Genomic DNA, 25,103 nt, shown 5'->3' with positions numbered 1-25,103 from the left:
ACATTTATTAGAAGCTCTAGCCAGAGCAATTAGGCAAGTGAAAGAAATATTGGAAAGAAAGAATTAAAACATTCCCTATTTACAGATTACATGATCCTATATACAGAAAATCCTGAAAAATCCACAACAAAGCTCCTACAGCTAATAAATTAATTCAGTAAAATGGTGGGGTACAAAATCAACATCCCAAAATCAGTAGTGTTCTTTATACTAGCAATGATCAGCCAGAAGAAGAAATCAAGAAAATAATTCCATTTACAATAGCAACTAAAATAATCAAATATCTAGGAATGAATCTAACCGAGAATATAGGGGACTTGTACACAGAAAACTACAAAACATTTCTAAAAGAAATTAAAGAAGACCTAAATAAATGAAAGGACATTCCATGTTCATGGATCAGAAGACTAAATATTGTTAAGATGTGAATTCTACCCAAAGCAGTTTAGAGATTCAATGCTATCCCAATAAAAATTCCAACAACCTTCTTTGAAGAAATAGAAAAGCCAATGATCAGATGTTTATGTAAGGGTAAGGGGCCCCAAATGGCCAAAGCCATCTTGAAAAAGAAGAACAAAGTTGGACAACCCACATTTCCCTATGTTAAAATTTATTACGAAGTCACAGTAATCAAAACAGCATGGTGGGAAGCGGACTTGGCCCAGTGGATAGGGCGTCTGCCTACCACATGGGAGGTCCACAGTTCAAACCCCGGGCCTCCTTGACCCACGTGGAGCTGGCCCATGTGCAGTGCTGATACGCGCAAGGAGTGCCATGCCACAGAGGGGTGTCCCCCACGTAAAGAAGCCCCACGCGCAAGGAGTGCACCCCATAAGGAGAACCGCCCAGCACGAAAGAAATTTCAGCCTGCCCAGGAATGGCACCACCCACACAGAGAGCTTATGCAGCAAGATGATGCAGCCAAAAGAGACAAAGATTCCCAGTGCTGCTGACAACAGCAGAAGCAAACAAAATGAAGAAAATGCAGCAAATGGACACAGAGAACAGACAACTCGGCGGGGGGGGCGGAGGGGGGCGGAAGGGGAGAGAAATAAAAATAAAATAAATCTTAAAAAAAAAAAACCAGCATGGTAGTGGCACAAGGACAGACATATAGACTAATGGAATTGAATTGAGAGTTCAGAAATCAACCCTCCCATGTAAGACCAATTCATTTTGACAAGGTGGCAAAGACCACTCAATTGGGAAAGAGTAGCCTCTTCAACAAATGGTTCTGCAAAAACTGGATTTCCATATGCAAAAGAAAGAAGGTGGATCCTTACTTCATACCATACTCAAAAATTAACTCAAAATGGATCAAAAACCTAAATATAAGTACCCAAAGTATAGAACTCCTGGAAGAAAACAGGGAAGCTTCTTCAGGATCTTGCGTTAGGCAATTGTTTCTTAGGCTTTACTCCCAAAGGACATGCAACAACAGTATAGTTAATAGCATACTTATAATAATATTTTTTCATCAAGTACCACACTAATGCAATGTGTTAATAATAGGGAAAAGTGTGTGTATGAAGGGTGTTTATGGCAACTCTGTATTTTCTGCATCATTTTTCTGTAAACCTACAACATCTCTAACAGCAACAACAAAAAGTCCATATGATTTGGATCACAGAAGCATGTTCCCCGTGGCTAGTTCTACCCCAGGTTCATGCCAGCATGGTTGTATGTATCAATGTGAACTTCAGTCATTTAAAACTCACCCCAGCTTATCACAATGCCATAGCCAATTTGGTGCTGCAAAAATTGTAGGGAAAAATAGTCACGATATGTATCTGTCTCTTAATATTCTATTTCAATTGCTCTGAGATAAGTAATAGTCTAGGACATGCTGCTTGGGTTGGAGATGGCCATATTCCTTATCCTTCCAGAAGAACCTTAAAAATTAGTTTAAGCTCTATTCCATGGTGAGTGTTAGGAATTGTGTACAGAACACTGTTCCAGGGAAACACACTCTGGGTGTCACTAAGAAAGTAGTTGACAGCCCTTTCCTAACAAGACAGTTGCTGATGAAGTCCTTTGGGAGGCCTGCTTTGTTACCCACCGCCCAGAGGTCGTAAGTCCTCTGCCTCTAAAACAATCTCTTTCCTGAGGGCAGCTCTTTCTAGCAGGAGACTAAAGTCTGTGAAAATGTACCTTCTGTGTTGTGAGAGGGAGTTTGGGGCAGGAGAAAAGGTGGGGGGTGCCCTCATGGGGCCTCTTTCCTTAGTTGAGCTGTCTACTCATTCATATTCATCCTTCAAATCCTGCAAGGAGAAGTTTCTTACAATATTTACTAAGAGATCTGGTATTCTGCCTTAATTTTCCTTGGATAATATAAGGTGAGCAAGCAGAAGGGGAAAGAGTTGAAAGGTAAACCTTTCATAAAGTTCTTAAAAATCTGCCCGTTCTTGGAACAGGGCCAGGCCCTTCTGTGATTAACCATGGCCGTGGCCTTAACACAGTGCAGGATACTTTGGACCCCATAAGACAACCTCAGTTTGGATGCAGAGTTAGACATGAACCTGCCAGAGAGGATCATCTGAGCTGAGCTGCAGAGACCACTGGGGACTGGCCTGACACTGATGCCTTGCAGAGCTCCAGATGTTCTGACAGTTTCCTGCAAGTCATTCTCTTCCCAACTCATTCTGGGTTTCCAAACTGGTCCCTGAAGGAGAAGGTTATGGATTAGAAAGATCCTAATTTCTTAACATTTTGTGAAACCTTTTATCCAACCCATATATTCATTCATTCATTTATTCAATAAATAATTATTGAGGGCTTACCTGCCATGGGCCAGGCTCTGTGCTGCATTCTGGGAATGTTCCTGCCCTCATGGAAATTAAAGTCTAGAAAAAGGGAACAGACAATAAATAAGGAAACAAACCAACAAGACAGTTAAAGACTGTTATAAGTGCTATCAAGGAAATAAACAGGATAATGAGATAGAAGGTAACTGGGAAAAGCCATTCTATGTGGGAAATACCTCTCTGTGGAAGGGACATTTGAATGGAGACCTAAAGGAAAGAAGGAGCCAGCGAGGGCAAGAGCTGGAAAAAGAGGCTTCCAGGCAGGGGCAATGTGAAGACACAGAGGCTGAAAAGCCCTGGTGTGTTCAGAAACAGAAAGACTGAGACCCAGATATAGTAAGGAGCAGGGTTTAGGATAAGGTTGGAGAGGAGGCAGGAGCCAGGTCGTGTAGTGCCTTGGAGGTCATGAAGAGGGTTTGGATCTTGTTCTGAGAGCAACAGGAAGTCACTGATGGTATTAAGCAGGGGTGGTTACATAATTAAAGATCACTGTGTGTTCACTGTTGCATTGTTTATAATAGCCAAATTGGAAACACCTTCCACCAGTATGGAACTGGGTGAATAAATTTAGGTTTATTAAAATGGTGTGCAGCAGTTAAAAACTGAGGCAAATTGAGAGGTGATGAGTTTTGCTTATTTGGTTTATTATTATTATTACTGGAATAATGAAAACGCTCTAATAATGACTGAAGTGATGAATGCACTGAACGCACAACTATGTGATTATACCAAATACCATTGATTGTACACTTTGGATGGATTTATACTTCATTAATATGTACCAATAAAATAGATTTGTTAAAAAAAAAAGGCATATCTAATGTACTGCTATAGAAGGATTTGCAAGAAATACTAAGTGGGGGGAAAAAAAGGAAACAGAATAGAGTATAAAATATACTACCATTTGTGTTTTAAAAGGAGACATATATGTATACAGGCTTGCATGTATATCACATAAAGTATACGTAAGCTGGTAATGGCTTGTGTCTGGGGGGGGGAATTGGGGCACAGAACAACTAGGGTGGGAATGAGTCTTGTCATAGCAAATGCTTTTGTACCATTTGGATATTTTACTATGTACCTGTTACTTCTTTTTAAAAAGACATTTGTTATCACTCTGCTGTGAGGAGAGTGAAAGCAGAGAAGTAGTTAGAAGGCTCTGGTAGGGGTCCAGGCAAGAGATGATGGTGGCTTAACCTATGGGGTTGGTAATGGAGATGAAGAGAAGTGGGTGGATTCAAGATCTACTTTAGAGGCAGAGCCGACTGGACTTGGTGGAACTGCTGTATTCCACACCGACATTCTTACTCCCACTAACGTAAGAAAGCATTAAGCCTTCAGGATTGGAACTGAGTTTGCCTGACTCTACTCTGAGTTCTTTGACATCTTTTTTTGGAGTAGAAGGTTCTTGGTTCCTTCCAGACACTAGAAGTCTCTGAATTCTGGAGAACCCTAAATCAAATCTAATGCATCACAATATGGAAGACATAGGTATGGATATGTGTCCCTTTCATATTCACAGGCAGTGGTTATAAATAATTTTAATGGCTAAAAACAAAGTTACACTCAAGAAAACCATTCATTCCTCAATGGCCCTTTCTTTTCAGAGAGATGCCAAAGGCCAGTACCTGTTTGATCTTCTTTGCCACCACCTGAACCTACTTGAGAAAGACTATTTTGGCATCCGCTTTGTGGACCCAGATAAGCAGCGGGTAAGTCAATATACAAAGCACAAAAGAGAACAGGGTTAGTCAAAATCAGCACTTACTGGTATTCAGGGTTTAGTCTCAGGAGTTAGGGACCAGACAGACCCTGCAATTGGATGTCATCTTTTCACATCACAGATCGTTAGACCTGAAAGGCACCTTAGCACAGCTGGCACAGTCTGTCATTTTACAGATGCTTAAATAGCAGCCTAGAGACCTTAAGTGCCCTGTTGGTGGCAGAGCATCTAAGCTAGTATTGTGGGCACCAAGCCCAGGTCACAGACTGAGCCTCTCCTCTCCGCCTTTCTAGCAAATGGGCTGAACTGCATTGTTCTGGTTTGGAACCTCACCTGGTTCACCTGGTTTGGAACCTCACCTGAGGTTGCCACACCAACCCAATCAGGACACACATCTCTGAGCAGGACAGAGATAGAGCCGAACTGGTAGGGGCCTTTTAGCACCCTTCAAATTCTGCAGTTTTGCTCTGCTCTACAAAACATGGGTGGCTGTATAGACACGAGGCATTGACAATGATGTGCTATTCTAGACAGATACAGGACCACATCCACTACCTCCACACCCCTGTCTACCTTTCCAGCTTCATCTCCCTGACGTGTCTCCTCCTTGCTGTGGTCCAGGCGTATCATGCCTTCTCTCTTTTCAGAGCCTACAGAGCTCCCCCTGCCTGGATCATTTCTTTTCCTTCTCTTCTCTTCCCACCCTCCACACTTTTCTTCTTCCAGTTCTTTCTCATGCTTAAGGCCTCAGCTTAGAATGTTACTTCTTCCAGGAAATCTTTCCTCTCCCCACTCTGGATCAGGGGCTTGTCCTATGTGCTACCATACATCCTGTATTACCCCTGTCAGAGCATTCATTTTTCCATGCTGTAAATCCCTGTTTGATTACCTATGTTTCATGAGGGTATGGACTTAATCTCATTCATGACTATATCCCACATTAATTAGCACAAGACCTAGCGTGTAGTTGACACACTTCATAAATATTTGCTGAATGAGTGAATGGGTGGGTAAATGGTTAGTGGTGCCTTACTGTTCCACCTGCCTTGGCCCAGCTGCCCAGCTCACAGACACGCAGTTTCTATAACTTCTGCTCATCTGCCCTTTGCTTTCTGTGGGGGGTGTACTCTTGGGCATCCGCATTTGAAGTGGGGAAGTACGCAGATGCATTCAGACCTCTGTATCTCCTTTCCCCCTACCCATGCCCTCTACCTATTCTAGTCTGCCACCCTCCAAAAACATCAGCAGGGCTCCCAGAAGGCCCTCCTGTCCTGGGTCTACCGATTTTCTTCACAGCTGCAAACATGGGCTTCATCTCTGTCATTACAGGGGGCCTTAGAGCCCCAGGCGGTACTCCAGGTATAGCCTCCTAGCAGTGCCCAGGGTCCAGACACCAAATGAACAGAGACCTCACCGTGCCAGAATCCAGTACTCTTTTGTTCTTTGATGCCCTCAGCTCCTTTGTCCTCTAGGTCACATCTAGAATTTATACTAAACCCATGAGCTTTAAGAAATAATGAAAAGGCCTGTGTCTCTTTCCTTTGATATCCCTTACCCACTTCACTCATGTGCTTCATTCCTCCTGGCTCAGCAGAGATTTTGGGGGCATCATTAGTGTTTGGCAAGTAGTGATGAGGTCACTTTAGAAAGGCTCCCATGTCCTGGCATAAAGACTCTTTTTAGCTCAGACAAACAGAAGACCAAAGAAGTGGCCTGATAACAGGAAGTTCCATATCCTCACATGCTGGTGCTCACACACTGGATAATGATCAAACAATGGATTATTTTTACAAATGCTTTTTTTGTTTATTTTTTCAGTTTCAGATGTCTGTCCTTAAAAAAGGACCAGTTACCCCCAGATTTTGTCATCTCCCAGAGGGGGGTGGTATATGAAGATATAAGGGCAAAATGTGGCCTGTTCATGGTTTTTTTAGTTAGATTGGAATGTGCTTGAGGAGAATAAGGGAGTATGTGGAATTGATAAAGATCAAAAGAAGGAGATAGAGAAAAAAATGGGAAAGAGGAGAAGGAAACATTTATGGAACATACACCTACTTCTTTCAGTTGTTTATTGAGCACTGAGTTATGTTATTTCATACCACAAATGAGATGGGTGTCCACAATGATAATATCCATTTTTCAGATGAGAAAATAAAGCCTCAGCCGGTTAAAGAACTTGCCCGAGATAAGTGGCAAAGTCTGATTTCAGAGGCTGTACGGTTCCTAAGATTCCATGCTGAATTCACACCTGGTAGTCTCTGACAGTCATGTGATTCTGTACCTCAAGGGAGAGGCTAAGGAGAGTAAAGGCTAGAGTACATATGAGAGGGTTGTGGGGAAATGGACCTTTAAAGGAGTTGCAGTCCTAGAGCCATTCATTCATGGTGGGGATGGAGGAGGTAGGGTCCCCAGCTACTCCAGGGAATGAGGCCCTAAAATAAGCCTCCTCCCCTCAGTTATCAGGTGGTCTGAAGCATCCCCTACACCCATCCCCACATCACTCCTTACTCTGCAGGTGTCCTTCGGGGTGTCAGGGAACTCTCCTCCTCTTGGTGGAGATGCCCTCACTCACCCTTCCGCTGTCCCCAGCTCTGGCCCAGGGACCTCAGGATGCTCTCAGCCTCTTCTTTTTACCCTTTCAAGCCTCCAGAGTCTGAACATTGTCCTACAATTGGCCCATTCACCCAGTAGAGAAGGAAACTCCCCTCTCTGAATCATGTTCCTCTTCCTGACCCACCCACCTCCCCAACCCTATTTTATCCATTTGCTAGTGATTCTGGGCCCCAGATTTAGCCAGACAATGGCAAAACACAGCTCTAACCACCACCATATTTTGGGGACCCTGTCAAGATTTCTGTTACAGACCCTTAAAATACCTTGGACAAGTTGTGACAGCTTTCCACTCACTTCCTACCCCATTCCTAATCTCCAGACTGGATCTTTCTTGAGCTCTCACTACTATAGAAACTGAAGTCTTCTCTCCAGCTATTGCCAAAGGGAAAAGACTTTTTGTCATTCAGTATCATCTCCCCTTTGCTGATAATGCGTTTCACAGTCATTCCTCTTACTTTCTCTCTTCCTTTGTTTATTTCTTTTAATCTACCCCAAAGGAGCGTTCTGTTTACTGAGTCCCAGGCATGTGCCATGTTCTCTTCACAGTCCACAATTCCAGTGTACTCTGAACAGACAGCCCCCTTCGTCTGCCCAGGCATGGCCTGGAACCCCAGTTGTTCCCACGCAATTTCACCTCTTGCCTTTGCTTCCCTGTGAAGCCAAGCCGCGGTGGTCTGTGTAATGTGGGAAGGACCTCTTAACCACATTGAGTGGCTATAATGAGCTGCTGCTCTCGTGGGAACTTAGATCAGAGAAGCCAGAGGGCAGAATGTCAGCCCAGATTATCCATGTGGAGCTGATGAAAGAACTGGCTCTTAGTGGGTCCATTAACTGCATAACCCATGCCCAGCCCAGAAAGTGAGAGCTGGGAATTGAGGGAGGCCAGGACACCGCCTGCCTAGCCCTGGCTCCTTTCCTTCCAGAGGGAGGAATCTGCCAAGACATTAACTAAATGGAGGTGCCAGAAAAGAGGGAGGCATGCACCGGGTCCCCTAGGCCACTCAATGGCTGCATCTGGAACACTCTGCTAGTACTGGGGTAAACAAGGCAGGCAAGTTTTCTGCCCTCACAGAGCTTTCTTCTAATGACTTTAGGCTACTTACAGATAATCAAACTCCAAACCATAGCAGCTCTAGCTCTCTGCATATTGGTAGGTTTCCTGATTAGTGTAAAAGCCATAAACATCAATAATGAATTTTATGAAGCATCCATATAGGACTGGGCCATATGGAATGGCCTCATTCCTTCCTTCGCCCAAGCATAAGTACTGTGGGAAAAATATATTGCTACTGTGCCTGTCTCTATGAAAATCCAAGGGGAACAGGATACCTACTATTTACCTACCCTACACATAAGTTGTCTTATGAGACATAGACTTTAAACATCCCTGGATGCCAAGAAATCCCGAGTATGTATTTTCTAACACAAGGGTTGGCAATTGATGTTACTGAAAGAAAGATAGAATATATACCTGCCATCCCCAGGCCTGCCTTCTCACCATTTATGGAATTCCACCTGCCAATACTTTTTAGAGCTGCTACTAATAGCCTCTATCCCCAACCCCTGCCCTACAAAGTTGATGTGTAACGCAAATACACGTCACCCAGCAAAATCAGCATTTCTCACGTGGGGTTTGTCCCCATCCCAGATAGGTATATCTATTCATACCTACTGGCATGCCAGAGACATGGCTGAGAACTTTGGCACCCTGTTTTGGAAGGCAGCATTTCCAGAGAACCAGTTAGAAGGCATGCCAGAGACATGGCTGAGAACTTTGGCACCCCATTTTGGAAGGCAGCATTTCCAGGGAAGCCCAGAAATGGCACCTGAAGCTGGAACTGTTTTTCTCTTCACAGTTGGTTCCATGGGGAGCTTATTTCAGAAAATCATCACTCCTTACTCTCCAAACCTACATTTCATAAGCTTTTACCCTGTCTAGTTATTTAAATTGGATAAAACTGGTTATATTCGACACTGCTTCTCATTAGGGTTTTCTTGTTCTGTCTTCTGTTTCAGCACTGGTTAGAGTTTACGAAGTCTGTTGTGAAGCAATTGAGATGTAAGTATTCTCCATGAAAAGACTACAGCCTCACCCAGGGGAGGGTGGGATGAAACCTCCCACACATAACAAGGCTTGGTCTCCGTATGTACTCTACCACTTTGTCCGTGTGTGAGGATTGTCTTCTGACGGTTCAGAGGCCTGTGCATCCTGGGCAGGGGGCGCTTGGGGGAGGGTCTTTCTTCCCTGATGGGTACCTCTTTTTCTCTGCAGCCCAGCCTCCATTCACCATGTGTTTTCGTGTGAAGTTTTACCCTGCAGACCCTGCTGCCTTGAAAGAGGAAATAACCAGGTGAGGCTTAAAATCCTTCCCCCAGCCTCTAAGACCTGTCCAGGAACACAGGAAAGTGAGACTGTGACTTCTTAAATCCTCTAATTTGGAGAAACTCCTTATTTTTATAGGCAAGGAATTCTTCCTAAACATAATCAACTGCTTCTGTAGTTTATTTCTACATGTTTCCTTTTTTCACCCCCTCAGTGGGACTGGAACAGAGTGAGCTTCTTTCCTTCAAAAAACAGGAATACTTCATCTCAAACTAGTCATCCTCGAGGGGGTCTGGAGTAACTAATTGATAAAGAGCATTTTTCTTTTACCCATGATGTCCCCACTGGACATTTGGGGGAAGGCTGTATTGCTGCTTATTTGAGAGTTGAAAATAGACTCTAGTGGACTAATGGATATACTTGACACCAAGACAATCTGAGAAATACTGAAGATTTTAAATCCAGATGGGTAAACCCTGATGTGCTGATGAATCAAGTACGTGATAAACCCTTTATTGTGGGGATCATGTTCTGCAGCAGGCAGATAGCTGCACGGAATGAATCCTATCTCATCCAGCACCACTTGAGGATGAGAGAGAACCTCTGCAAGAGGGTCAATGAATGGGAGCTTCAAAGCTTCCCCAGGATTTTATATGTCTGTGCCAAATTCACTCTGAAAATCTTGCCTCTGAGATTTAGGTACTCTCTATAGTAGGGGTCCCTAACTTTTATATTAGAAAGACCTAATTGTGGTAACATATATGTAATATAAAATTTGCCATTTTAACTATTTTAAGGGTACAATTTAGTCTCATTAATTACATTTACAATGTTGTGCTACCATCAACACCATCCATTACCAAAACCTTTTACCACCCCAAACAAGCTCTGTATCCATATAGTAAAACCTTTCCATGCCCGTCCCCTGCCTCCTGATAACCTCTCATCTAGGTTTAATTTTAACATAACCAAAACCTTGATATTACCTTATAGAGTGGGGGAGGGATATGTGAAGAGCTGATGCCTGGGAATCCCAGAGCTGAGCACTGCCAGCTGGAATCCCCTCTGGAAACCTTGGAAACTGCAAGGTTGGAGATGTGACCACTGTTGGTCATGCAGACTCTTTCTCCTCTAAGGTTTTGCGATCCCCTTCTAGATCCTCAACTCCTTGGGAAAACCCTGCAGGAAGGAAAGAGGGTGGGAAGAAGGAAGAAAAAAGAATATGGAATTATTTTCATTTTCTGGTCTAAAAACATGCCACTAGCTTTATATCAAGGCAGTGGAGCAAAAGTTTCTCTTAAGAAGGGAAACCAGAAAATGGGAAGAAAAAAGGTGAAAAATAGGAGTATGTAGTACAAAAGGAGCAAAGAAGTAGGAATTGGGGGAGGAGGGGTTCTTGACATAGGCCCCAGTAGGGATTGAGGGGAGTCTTCTTCTGAAGTGTCAGAAGGTCCAGGAAAGCAACCTCCAGATGCCCAAGGTAGGGCACCCCCCTACTTTGGAACACAGAGGGCAGTGAGGGGTGTACATAGACCTGAAACTCATTTTGCTCACTGGACATAGAAACTGCAGACTCCACTGGCAATAGATATAGCTTTCCCCTTGCTTCTGAAAACTAAACCCATATGAAAGAGAGGCCCTATAGCTCCAGGCAGGTGAATGAGGGTAAAACTGCTACATTTAACAATTTAAACAGTAAGGAGCATTTGCCTTAACTCTGAGCCTCGCCCTCTGGGAAGAAGTGCAATACCAGGCAGACGAAGGAGTCCCCCCTCCTCCCCTGTCCCCAGCTCTTGACCACATGTCAGGGCAAATTAACACATCCTTGGTGAGAGGCCAACACCTCAACTCCTAACACTGTCTATCAGGATTTCCTGGTCTTGACCTCACCGGACCAACAGTGGGGATGAAAGGGGTTGGTCTGGCGCAATGCATGGCCTTCTGGTTTGTTTAAAGGACAAAAATATATGGTCATCTTGGGTCTTAGGAGGAGCCCTTAACAAGACAATTTTCTATATCGAAGGTCACCACATAATATTCCCATACAAATCCTCTTACCCAAGAAGCAGCATAGACTTGGGAGCACAGATCCTACTCTGTCACTTCTTAGCTATATGGCCTTGGACAAGATATTTAATCTCTCTGATCTTCAGATGTCTCAGTTTGAAAATGGGGTAATAATATCTACCTCCTAGATCGGTTGGATTAACCATTCTAGCAGGGTCCTGTACTTCTTACTACATCCTCAGCAAGCCTGGCCCTCTAAGGCTCTGTCCGTTTGCTGGCCCCTGAGCCCCAAGGGCTCTACCCAGGTTACAGTACCGTTAAAGCCACAGCACTGGCTTGTATCCCTTGTTTATCTGAAAAGGTATTCCTTTTCTAATAGTCCCTACTCCTCCTCTGTCCTCTTTCCCCAACAGCTACCATCCTAAAACTTAAGCAGCTATCTTTTAAAATATTTTATTTTTCTCTTGCTGTGGTAACACATATATAACATAAAATCTGTCACTTTAACTGTATTTAAGTGTTATTAATTACTTTTACAATGCTGTGCTGCTATCACTTCCTTACATGGAAACTCTATACCCAGTAAGCAATAACTCCCCATTCCCTTGTCTCCACCCCTGGGCCCCTGGTAATCCCTAATCCACTTTCTGTCTCTATGAATTTGCTCATTGTAGCAATTTCATATCAGTGGAATCATATAATATTTGTTCTTGTGTATAAAGCAACTAACTTTTAGGACTTGGGAGAGAAAGCCACCCCAGGTGGTCATCTCCACCCTGCGAAGCCCATACAAAGGACTCACCAGTCCCCAAGGGCACCAACAGGCATTCGCTCCTGTGCCGTCTGCATGCGCCTGTGCTGGCCATCTCCAGCTGTTTTCCCCCTTGCTCTCCATCTCAGAGCTTTCCTTCCCTCGAGTGCAGTTTCTAAGATGTGCATTCTCAGGGATGTGTACCACAGGGTGCCAGGACCTGTCTCCCCACCTCTGGGGTCTTCTGTCCAGGCAATGGGGTTAGTTTCACTATTCTCCTCACTTAAATCTCCTCCGATCTTAGGAGAGCAGGCACCTGCCTCCGCTCCACTCAGTACCCATAATTCATTCCTGGCCTAGAGCCCTCCACACCACCTTACTGCCAAACTAATTTAGCTGTCAGAGAGTTTTTTCCTGGCAATATTGGTCCTAAATTTCACTGCTGTCTCAGCCATTCCCATAAAACCAGGCTGAGAGGAGGGGATGAAGTAGGAAGTAAAAAAATGTGCTACAATTTAACTTTTGGACTCTTCCCAGATGATAAATTTAGTTGCCAAATCCTGATTAATCTCTTTTGTCATTTTTAAAAGTAATAAATAGATTTTCTTGTCTGGACTAGAGACAAAGCAGAGAAAATGGGGATTAGGCACCAGATTTAGCTTTTAACAGGCACTGCGGGCATATGAACTCTTTGGAAAGACCAAGCAATAAAAGGAAACCGAGTGCCAGTGGGGCCCCACCTTCCAGGGAGCAAAATGTCTCACCTCCAGCAGATGGTCAAAAAATTTAATAGAATGAATGAATACATGTATGAATGAACAGAGTTGTTAGGTCATTTATGCCTTCAGTCAATATCAGTCGAGCCTAGTGTAAGGGTTAAAAGCATAGGCTAAGATGGGTTGGCAAACTTTTTTCTGTAAAGGACCAGAGAGTAAGTATTTTAGTCTTTGTGGGCCGTACAGTCTCTGTCACAGCTACTCAACTCTGCTATTGTAATGAGAAAGCAGCTACAGATGATACATAAATGAATGAGCATGGCTGTGTTCCAAATAAAATTTTGTTTTATTTTATTGAAAACTATGGCAGTAGTTTGTTTGCCAATCCCTGGGCTAAGAAATCAAAACGACCTGGGTTGAAATCCCAGATCATTCTTTAACTAGCTACCTGACAGGGCAAGCAACAATAACTCTAACCATTCAGTTTCCAAATTGAAGAAACAGGGATAAAAAATAGTACCACCTCATGAGTTGTCTTGAGGATTAATGAGAGAATGCATGTGAAACAGTACAGTGTGGCACCAGCATGCCCTCAGTAAATATGAGTCACAATTATTATTTTGTTTTGCTATTATCATTTGTCTTCCCCCTACTGGAATGTAAACTCCACAAGAGTAAAGAATCTGTTTTGTTTACTGCTATTATCCTTGTACCTGTGACTATGCCTGGCACATATAGTAAGTGCTTAGAGCATGGATGGATGGATGGATAGATGGATGGAGGGAGGGAGGGATAGATGGATGGATGGATGGATGGATGGATGGATGGAAGGGTGGATGAACACGCTAGGCATAGGACATATATAGACTCTGTAAGAGTGTCTCTGACTTCAAGGAGCTCACAGTCTAGTATGGAAAAAGAAAGATTTACTAAATATATGATAGTCAGGAAAATGAAAAGTAGAAAAGAGAAGAAGCCATGGGTAGGGTGGGGCGGTGGGGTTGAATGGGACCTCATATTTTTTAAATGTAATATTTAAAAAATAAAAAAAAATATGTTCAAAACTTAAAAAAAAAAAGAAGCCATGGGCAAAGAATGTATTGAAAAGAAGGCAGGATCAAATCATCTTCCAGAAGGAACTTTTCAGGAGCCTCCAGTGCCTTCCAAAGTTCAGAACCTTTAACTCTGGGAATATCTATATCTCTGTTATCAGAAAGCACCATGCCATGACATTGAAGAGATGTCCATGTTACTGAAAACTCAAGTTTTCCTTGGCTATCTGTGAGGCTCTCATTCTTACTGCATCAATTTAAGACAAAACTAATATTAAAATATTAAATGAAGGTGAGGTGAAGCCTCTTTGAGGCCAGAAAAAGATTGTTTCTTTTCTGTTTGTTTGCTTTTAATAGAATACAAGAAGAGGGCTTATTGTCTTAAATCTGGTCTAAAACTAAATTACTCATTTTGTTCCAATGAAGATTTCCCTCTGATGACAAAGAGTTCTTCTGACTTAGTTTAGGACCCTTCTCTCTCTAACCTGATACCTAACTGATTTACCATGAGGATACAAAAAACATCAGGCCAAGAGTCAGGAAGTTTTGACCTGACTCCTGTGTCACTTTGACATCTCTGGACTTTTGTTTCCTCAGCCATGAAATGAGGAAATCGGGCTCCATGGCTCTAAGTACCCTTCCTCCTGAGGTTCTGAGGTTCTGAGGTTGGGTGACACCACCAGCTGGCTCCACAGGAACTGGATGGGATGGGCGCCCTCTGCAGGCGACAGGGTGTTCTTCCCTTGCCCTGCAGCAAACGGTAGCCATGGGGACAGCCTCCGGCAACAAGGCGGTCTCCTTTAGGCCTGCGTGTGTCAGGGAGAACACACAAGGGCTAAGAACCCTGAGTCATGTGGGGCATTTCTTCATAACCAACGACACCGAGTCGCTGGTTACCTCCTTGAAAGAACGAAGCACAAGGCGTAGTGGGAGCCAATGTGGTGGAAGAGAGCGGGGAAGCCTGGAGCATCCCTCTCCCTGGGCGTGGGCAGTCGATGCTTTCGTGAGCTCATCTCTTCTTGCCCTCTGTGGTTTGTTTCTTTAAAATGTTGTCTTCCCGGACACGGACAGGATTGACAGATTGACGGCTCTTTCTCGATTTCGTGGGTGGTGGTGCATGGCCATTCTTAGCTGGTGGAGCGATTTGTCTGGTTAATTCTGATAATGAACGAGACTCTGGCATGCTAAGTATTTACGCGGCCCCCGAGCGGTCGGCGTCCCCCAACTTCTGAGAGGGACAAGTGGCGTTCAGGCACCCAAGATTGAGCAATAACAGGTCTGTGATGCCCTTAGATGTCCGGGGCTGCACGTGCGCTGCGCCGACTGGCTCAGCGTGTGCCTACCCTACGCCAGCAGGCATGGGTAACCCGTTGAACCCCATTCATGATGGGGATCAGGGATCGCAATTACTCCCCATGAACGAGGAATTCCCAGTAAGTGCGGGTCATAAGCTTGCCTTGATTAAGTCCCTGCCCTTTGTATGCCCCTCCCATCGCTTAAAAAAAAAAAAAAAGAAAGAAAAATAAATAAATAAATAAATAGGATGTTGTCTTGTCCCCCACACCCCTCCCCAACCAAATGCTATGCCATGTTGCCTGAAAATGCTCCTGTGGCCTTACCCTTTACCTCTCTAACTTTGGTAAAAGGTCCAGAGGAACCCCACCTCAGGTGCAGCCTCCTCGCCATCCTAGCTCACCTGCGGCACCTGCCATGTGCCCATTGATGAGGATGCCTTATCAAAATAGCAGTTTTTCCTGTGAGGAGAAGCATGTAACCCTTGGAGAGGGGACAAAACAGAAGCTGTAGGGAAACATTTCAAACCACAAGAGAAACCCCCACATAATCCTGACATGCTATCCCAGGGGTTGTTCCCTCACCACATTGAGAACTGCCCAGAGATTTGCCATCCCACTGAAGTATCTCCTCTAGCCCAGTGGATGCTGTCCATGAATTTGGGACACAGACAAGCAGAGAGGTATGGGAGGAACGATGCATGAACCCAGGCCCAAGGAGTGATCAGTGAGGAAGGGGCAACAGGTTTGCACCACATCCTGCCAAAGCCTGGGGAAGGTGGAAGCTGACCAGGGAGAGACAAGGAAGTTCTCCCTCATACACACACACTATGTGGCATTTCACTGTGGGAAGCAGAGCGAAGACAAGCTTGATTTGGTAGATCCATCTTAATTATTCACTCCACATGATGCCTTTCCCTTCCGTTTTTCTTGCTAGACCTTGGGGCAGAATTGGGGGAAGGGGTCATCATTAACCGTTAGGCTAAAATATTCACTTTCCCTTTGGTTCCAGGACAGTCCACCCTAATGTGATTAGAAAGATGCTTTTGAATTTTCTTAAAACAGTGATTCTTAAACCTTAATCTGTTCTCTGTGGCTGCATAGAACATTACCCCAAAACTTAGCTTAAATAACAAACCTTTATTATCTCACCATTTCTGTAGGTCAGGAATTCAGGAGCGACTTAGCCGGGCAGTCCTGGCTCAGGATTTCTCACGAGGTTGCTGTTAAGAGGATGGCAGGGCTGCCGGCATCCGAAGACTTGACTGGTGCTGGGGCCTCACTTCCAAGGTGGCTCATTCACAAGGCTGTTGGCAGAAAGCCTCAGTCCCTAGCTGGATGCTGGCAAAAGGCCTTAGTTCCTTGCCATCCCCGTTGCAGACCATCTCTGTTGTGTCCTCAAGCAGAGTGGGTGGTTCAAGGAAAGAGAGAGCAAGGAGGAAGCTGCCGTGTCCTTATGACCTGGTCTCAGCAGTCAGGCACTATCACTTCTGCCTTATTCTGTTTGTTAGAAGCAAGTCACTAAGTCCTCGCACAAAGGAAGGGAATTACTTGAAATGAGGAGTATCACATAAATGGTGGGCATATTTTTAAACTACTACAGATGCCCCTTATCCAAGGAGCCAGAATGGTCGCTGACTCACTCAAGGGTTTGATACTCCAGCTTTTGCTCTCCTTAGCAGACCTGTGAGATTATGCATATCGGAGGCCCCACTCCTTGTAAAGACATTTCTAAATGGGAAGTTGACAGTTCCATTCCACTGTAGCAGGGTCTGCCCAATGACTTCTGAAACTGTAAAATAGTTATAGTGTAAGAAAGGCAGTGTAGCAAAGTGGTTAGGAACCAAGCTCCTAAATTCGAATCTGTAGTTTTATGTCCATGAGAAAACCACTTAAGCCTCAGTTTCTTTATCTGGAAAAAATAGAAGATATAATAGGTATACATCTCAAAGGGTTGAGAATAAGATAGTGCATCTAAAATGCACAACACCTGAACTAGCAGATAGTAAATGCTCAGGACACCTCGGCTACTATTAGTTGTTTTTCTTGATATCTTGCTTCCACCTGAGGTGAGAGCTTTCTGTACTGGAAGAGATGCTGGCAACAGGTTTCTGCTTAATTTTTGTGTTTCTTTCACCATGACTTTTCTTACACTGTATTCAAGTTCTGAGAGATCTCGTTGACCTCTGTCATATAATGGAAAGCCATTTCCTGACACGGACAGATTCTCATGGCAAGCCAAGGTTGGCCTCTTCCTTGAGTTAGCCCTTTACCCACCATTCATTTCTTAGGAAGGAACAGAAGTCTAGGGTGGACAGAGGCCCTGTTTGCCCCTCTCTGATGACGCAGTTTTCTTTCTCAGCACTGGACTGACCCAGAGCCCAGCCCTGGGTGATGAGGTCTTGCCCAGGGAATGCCATTTCTGTTTTGAGCTACAGCAGGAAACTGACAGGTTGCTTTGAATAGAACTCACATCAGTTCAGGACAAAGTACTTGAAAAAGTCTCCAGGGAAATGGAAAATGTTTTTGTTCTATGGTATGTTTTAAGATTTCTTTTAATGTACTAAAAATGTCCTGACAAAGATTTCGATAGGCTATATTACATATTTATGTCTTTACAGCAATCAAAGAAAAGATTTATAGTTCATTCTCTGTTTTCTTTCCAGGTATTTAGTCTTCCTACAGATCAAAAGGGATCTCTACCATGGCCGTCTCCTCTGTAAAACATCGGATGCTGCCTTGTTAGCAGCCTATATCCTTCAAGGTAATGGTTTTTGACAGGACAAATTTGCTTTTCATGCTAAGTACTCCTTACATTATTTCAGTTTCCACAGATGACTACTTCTTGGATATAAACAGTATCTAAGCAAAAGCAAAGTCCAAGTGAGGATTTTGCCAGGACTCTCTAGAGCTAGAAGGGACTGAATGCTCAAACCTGAACTCTACCAAAGGTCTTACTAGCAGCCTTTCAAAGTCCTTCTGACTGTGTTTCAGGCATTTTCCCTGCACTCTTGGTTGATAAAGTTACAGCGACTCCAGGGAGTAATCTGATTTAATCTTTTCCTATCCTTTCATTCAAATCTCTAAGATGTGAAGCATTTTGGAATTCATTTCAGAGACCTTTTAGTTCAGAGTGCTGAAAGTGGAAAATGTTTCTAAGTAACAAGCACATTACCTAACAGGCAAATAGGTGAGGGTTGAGGCTGTACCCAGCTGATGCTCAGGCTGGCTATTTTTTACAAAACCTTGGAAGAGGCTGGATATTCATTCCTCACAGGTGATCCCTTCCCCTTCCTTAGCGCCTGGGCCTAATAAAACTGTCGTTAACACTGGGTCATTTCAGACTGTAGCACAAAAATCATGAAATTTCCAATGAAGAGTCTGAACTCTTAACTGGACTCTGTGAACTCCCAGAAGCTACTTTGTGAAGAGAGGCTGGGAAGTTTTTGCCAATAAGAAACTAAAGTCCCTCTGGTAAAAGAATTACCACAGCTGTGATAAGAATGTAAAAGTCCATTGCAACCTTGACTTTTGAGACCTGTTTTAAAAATCCCCTAAAGGGGAAGTGTTTAAAAGGTGCTTGCTAAGTCTAAGGTAACCAAAGATGCCACTTGCATTTTTAAAGAGAAAGCCTGATCTAAGTGAAATCTTAAACTCTAGTCTTCCCTTCAGTTTTACCCTGACAAATTTTGAATTTTTCCTTTTTCTTTCTTTAAAGAAGTGCTGATGTTCAACATGGATGTTTTCCACTGAGGCTTTCTAAATAAAATCATGATAAATGACTCCATAGCTAAGGTCACTCCAGATTTCCAGCTCAGGAGAGCCTTTATCCCTCACTACCTGGTAGATTCCCAAGTATTAGTAATTGGAAGATGCTGAGTAGTTTTGTGGCTAATGAGCACAGGTCACAAGTACAATATTCAGCTGTGAGAGGAGGGCAGCTTTTCTTCTAAATGTGTACTCCTCCCTCAAGACTTCCCATACGAGATGGTCGTGGCTCCCACTAGGGAAGGAAAGCGGGCAACCCCAAAGCAGCAGGAACCTCCTCCTTCCTCTGAGGCCACGAGGCCCCCTCCCTAGCGCTCCCTAGCGCTTCCCGTAGAGAAAGCTGGATTCTCACCTGGGAATGCGCTGTGGAGAGCCCCGTGGGTCCCTGCCCTCCTGGGGCCACTGACGTCAGATCGCAGCAGTTTTAGGGGTAGTCAAGTTGGACTCTCCCTGTGAGAACTGACTTCTCAGTTCCCCAGGCAGGTGCTCCTGAATTCAGTGACACTTTCTTCCTGCTCCACAATCCTCTCAAGGGTGCCTGGCACCAGGTCAGCCCTCAATGAATATTTATTCAAATGTATTCATTCGATTTGATTTGAACTGAGAGTTGAGTTCTGAGTTGGGATCATGGCTCATTCACCAATTTGCTGCATCCGGCTAAAACCTCAAACGAGATTTAGAATTCTGATCTGGCTCAGGCCCAAGAAGCTCAGTCTTCCTGAGCAAGCTCACAGTGTCCTCTGCTGCCACAAAGATCACTCACTGCTCCCAGATGCTCTCCTCAAGGCTGAATGGATGAGGACCGTGTTTCAGGCTTCTGCTCTTTTATTGCAAACTTACTTGTGGTGACCTCAGAATGCAGGCTCAGCTCTGCTCTCTCTCTGCTTAAAACTTGAATGTCAACCCTAAGTGCACGTTTGGGAAAACAAAGGTGGGCACGTCCCTGAGTGCCATGCCTCCTGCCCTCTGCCCCATCCACTGTTCTTTGTAAATCTGATTGCGCGCAGGCTTTGTTCTGTGTTAACTGGCTATGCTGATTTACCTGTCTCCACAATTGTTTTTCTCTGCCTTCCCTGTAAAGCGGAGATTGGGGATTATGACCCAGGGAAACATCCTGAAGGCTACAGCTCCAAGTTCCAGTTTTTCCCTAAACATTCAGAGAAGCTGGAAAGGAAAATTGCCGAGATTCACAAGACAGAACTCAGGTACGTGACATTCGGTTCCGGTTCCAGATACTGTCGTCCCCCACCCTAACCCACCTCCCCACACACATACCACTTGGGCACTCTGCTCACCGGCCCAGGGGGAGGCTGCCACCTTCCTGACTCTGGGGTGTACCTTTTTCAGTGACTCGCTGACAGCCAAGCCCAAGCCCCAAGGGCTCAACTCCCCAAGGAGAGTGGTTTGAGCTGGACTTAAAGGCAAGAAAGAAGTATTGGGGGGGGGGGGTGGGGATTGAGAGGGGTTGGCCTTTTGAAAGGTATTTGCATCACCAGATAAATGGAGAGACAATAGGAAAGAAAATGAAATGGGGGAAAACAAAAGAAACAGAAGAGGATGAAGATAATAGAAGAGAGGAGAGGTTGAGTGGGGATGCAAAAAGCAGGCAAGGCTGCACCCTCAGTCTGTGACAGGAATGTCCTGGAAATGCTGCGGGTGCCCTAAGCACTTCGGTGTGGGGCTGTGTCTTAGCACTGCCTAACTCAGTCCCCCCACCTCCCCCGATCATACACACCCTCCTGGAGCCCCTGACCCTGCACAGAGGGGAAGCAGCTTGAAGCATGGAGGTTTGTTTTCCTTAGACTCTCAGTTCACCCAGAATATTCTGAATCTCATAAAACAGTGTTAATGCATCTTTCACCCATAAGAAATAGGATTTTCTACAAAGACTGATCTAAAAATCAAGGTGCCAGTGGGGTGTTTGAACTCCACTTCATGTGGCACACTGGAGCACAGATTCCCCAAACTATTATACTGTGAAGTGAACAGTTACATACAGCGCAGTGTCGTAAAATAAAATGTTATGTCATCATTTTAATATATTACAAGTTTTTAAAAAATCATTTTTAATGTTTGTATAACTATCTTTCTGGGCAAGGCTATGACAAAAAAAAGAGATATATCCAATGATACGACTAAACTTACACGGGTTCCTACCCCCCTCCCCCTCCTAGCCAACACAAAAAACAACAAAACACTTCGCCCTCACTCAGAGAATTCAGGCTGAACGCTGAGTTTACCAGCAAACACAAAGGCTCCTTAAGCCTTTATAAACAACCCCCCCCCCCGCCCCCCACTGCAGGGCGGTTCCCCTTCCTCACCGAGGACTGTGGACGCCTCTCAGGTGGAGTCGTGAACAATTGCCACCCCTCTGGCTGTGAGGGGCAGCCTTTCCGGGGCTGGCCCAGGGCTTGTTAGGGGAAAGGCGACCCCTTGTGGTAAAAGTAGGAATAAACACCCTTGGGAGTGGAGCTGGGGATCTCGCCGCTCAGTTGAAGGAGAGACCCCGGCTGTTCTTGGACGGAAGGCGCTGCCTGGAGGATTTTAGAAATGTCAAAGCAGTGAGCACACCCTCCACAAATCTCATTTAAGGCAGAGACTCCCCCTCGAATGATGCCCGCTTTGAGAGCCCTGAAGGTTTGGGCAGACTCCAGCAGCGAATGGAGCCCCCTCCCCTCCAGGCAGAGCTGCTTTCTCTACTAAGGCAGCTCGCTGGAAGGGGCACCCTGTGCCCCAGCCACGTGTGGTGTCCTGCCCACGCTTGCCAGGCGGTAAGGCTCACAGTGGCAGCCCTCTGGCATTCTACAAGCATTTCCTAAAGACCTTCTCTGTGTCTTGGGTGCTCTAGTGGCAATAGAAGTTGTTTGCATTCACAGTACCTGCTCATACAGGTTCAGCATATCTTCATAATGTCCAAAAAAACCACACCCGTGTTTCCTTTCTACAACTCTAACATAAGTTTATTGAGGGCCAAGACTATGCACTGTGTTTGTGTATTTTACAGCAGATAGCACAGAGACTGGCACATAAAGGTGCTGGCTGCCTGACTCCTCCAAGAGCAACTTCAGAGGGAACCTGGCCTGCCTCTCTCTTGGCTTGGCTTATCTTCTTGCCCTGCCTTATTACTTGAGGCAAATGATGAATTTAGAAATTGCCCACCAAGCCCCAGAGGAGCTGCTGACCTCACAAGCAGTCCCCCGCTCCTCACGCGGAAGCCAGCCTGACCTCTGTAGAAGTACATCTGCTTAGCCAGGGCCCTGGACCTGCGGGAGCCTGAAGGTGACACTGCCACTGGTGTTGCTTTGAACTCCTCAAATACCTGCTAAGGAGGCACAAGTTGAGGAATGATGCGAAAGGCTCCTTCTTCAGAAGGCATGGAGCCAGGGCTGGTTTCTTCCTTTTGCTGCTTGTTTCCTTTCCTCAGTCATCACCCTATGGGCAGACAGAGCTGCTGTGGGAGTCTGAGGAGCTCAGCGCTGTCTCCTACTGCTTCTCCTCACCCTACGTGTCCATATTTCCTTTTGGTAAATAAGAGGGTTGAATAGTACTAGCAAAATATATAGTCCCCTTCTTAATATTTTTTCAGTCTACAGACAAGATCAGATCTCAGGCAAGACACACATGGGCTGCAGCTAGCCTATAGATGTGTTCCATTTGCTTCCATAGTATTTAAAATCATGAAATACTACGTAAAAGTCACTAACTCTAACTTCTCTTTAAAAATCAGAACATCTAGCAATGCTAGGCCCACATGGCTATAGTGTTGGAGCTTGAGGAACAACTATAGCTATTAGATGGGTAAGGTACTCCCCAGTTTGCCACAGACCCCAACACTCCTTATTGTCTTACACTGAACCCAGGTCACTCATTAGGTAGTCTGCCTCACCCCTGAAGGCATCAGATATTTGATCCTAGGCAGGAGTCTATGAAGTTGGTCCTGGAAAAGAGCAGGGAGCATACTCGATGGGAAGACTGGAGTGTGTGACTCTCCATGAGCACTTCTTAATAGAAAGTTTGCTTCAGTGGAAGCTGTGAGATCAGGAAACCCTTCAATCACCTCATTCTTTATTCCAGTGGTCAAACACCAGCAACATCAGAGCTGAACTTTTTAAGAAAAGCGCAGACATTGGAGACATATGGAGTGGATCCTCATCCGTGTAAGGTAAGGCTCCCCATGGTCGGAGGTGACACTGACCTTGGCTCCTCTAGAGGGCAAGAGACAGCATGAGACCATCCGCCAGCACCCACCAGCCCCCTTCGATGTCTGAATGATAGTTCATTTGGTGACAGATGACAAAGAAAATGTCTCATTCTGAATTCTGTGCTGCATAATCATGTGATGCCACATCAGTGTTGGAGGATTCAAGACAAAGTCAATCTAAATAACAAATCTGAAACTGGGGCCCTACCTTGGCAGGGGTGGGTAATTTGGTGGAAAGGAAGAGGGAGCGATGTGGAAGGCACCCAACGGGAAATGATCGGAGGTGGCTCAGCAGACTGCCCACCCTTCTCTGACCCGTAATCTAGTTTCTTTCTGAGAGTGGGTTTTATTGAGTGCAGTGTCCTGAGTCACTGCACAGAACTACAGTGGAGTCACATTTAATTCCATTATGTGCCTCTGAGGGTGAGAAGGGAACCAGCTGGAGAGGCTCTGCCCAGAGAAAACCTCTGCAATTACTCGCATGTGCCTGTCATTTTTGGAGAGGAGCTCAGGCAGCCACAGCATGTTCTGAGAGCAGGGAAGGCCAGAGGCCCCTTCCCACCTCTTTCTGTGGCCACATCCCTCCAGTTCATCTCCACGTCCCTGTTACTTAGACATTCCTGGTCTCGGCCTCGACTTCCACACAGCTTTGCCTCTCACTCTTTCCACTACTGGAGAGGCCCAGAAACACCAAGTGTCAAACCGCTATGGAGGGAACCAGCATCAGGTGGAAGCATAAGGTCCGCAGTTCAAACCCCGGGCCTCCTTGACCCGTGTGCAGCTGGCCCATATGCAGTGCTGATGCATGCAAGGAGTGCCGTGCCATGCAGGGGTTTCCCCCATGTAGGGGAGCCCCACACGCAAGGAGTGCGCCCCGAAAGGAGAGCTACCCCGCGTGAAAAAAGCGCAGCCTGCCCAGGAATGGCGCCGCACACAGAGAGCTGACGCAGCAAGATGACGCAACAAAAAGAAACACAGATTCCAGGTGCCGCTGACAAGAATACAAGTGGACACAGAAGAACACACAGCGAATGGACACAGAGAGCAGACAATGGGGGGAGGGGGGAAAGGGGAGAGAAATAAATAGAAAATAAATCTTTAAAAAAAAAAAAGAATTAAAAAACTAGAAAAGAAAGCAAAGAATCCAGTGGCTTGAAGGCAGAACAGCATGGCCATTGTCCCCTCTTTGAGGCAGTGGGGACTTGTTCTTGCCTAGGATTTAGTGCTGAAACTTCTCATATGAACCTTGAGACCATTCTGGTGCCTAGGAACCCTGGCCGCCTTGCCTGCCCCACGGTGCTGTATCCACCAGTGCAGCCTATGCCTAGATAATCCCTGTGTTCTTGGAGGAGGTGGGAGCAAACACATTCCTGCCTGTTTACACCAAAGAATTCACATATGGATGTTCACAAATGAATCAGCAAAGCTTCCTAACATACATGGTGTAAACCCCTCCGTCAAGTGCCCAGATGCCATCATGAGCATGCCTGCGAAGGAGTGGAGAATTTCGGAGTCAGCTGAAGTTTGCTCCAGTCCAGGTCTCCTGCTTACTAGGGTCACGGGAGGCTTCTCCAAGCCCCACTTTCCACATCAGTATAAAAACACAGTAGATGCTCAATAACTGTGCTCCCTGATCTGCTCAGTCACTTCGGTGTCTTGAAAGACAGAGATGCCTAAAGATAGCAATGGCCATCCGAAGGTGCTGAGGTCATCTCAGTGTTTGACCCCAAACCTGCCCCGTCCTTTGAGGCCACATGCAGCACCCACTTCTTTAGAGAGATGGGGCCCAGGGCAGGGTACATGGAGGCGGGCGGGGGCCTCTCCAGTGCCCCCCATGGGGGTCTGGGAGCTGT

General features: G+C 45.3%; 1 protein-coding gene across 5 annotated transcripts in view; it reads left to right on the top strand.

Moving 5' to 3' along the window:
* The window catches only part of FRMD5 (FERM domain containing 5), a 334,032-nt gene that overhangs the window by 282,513 nt on the left and 26,416 nt on the right, over nt 1-25,103 (top strand). For all 5 annotated transcript variants that reach the window (XM_058294089.2, XM_058294088.2, XM_004466749.5 and 2 more), the window contains exons 2-7: nt 4,412-4,516; nt 9,157-9,199; nt 9,413-9,491; nt 17,948-18,045; nt 20,131-20,254; nt 23,124-23,211. In XM_058294089.2, coding sequence (XP_058150072.1) covers nt 4,412-4,516; nt 9,157-9,199; nt 9,413-9,491; nt 17,948-18,045; nt 20,131-20,254; nt 23,124-23,211 — 537 coding nt within the window. The remainder of the gene's footprint in view (nt 1-4,411; nt 4,517-9,156; nt 9,200-9,412; nt 9,492-17,947; nt 18,046-20,130; nt 20,255-23,123; nt 23,212-25,103) is intronic.

The sequence above is a fragment of the Dasypus novemcinctus genome, chromosome 3 (assembly GCF_030445035.2).
Source record: "Dasypus novemcinctus isolate mDasNov1 chromosome 3, mDasNov1.1.hap2, whole genome shotgun sequence".
NCBI lineage: Eukaryota > Metazoa > Chordata > Mammalia > Cingulata > Dasypodidae > Dasypus > Dasypus novemcinctus.
Note: the sequence above shows the minus strand (reverse complement) of the source record. Positions and strands in the feature narration are given on the sequence as shown.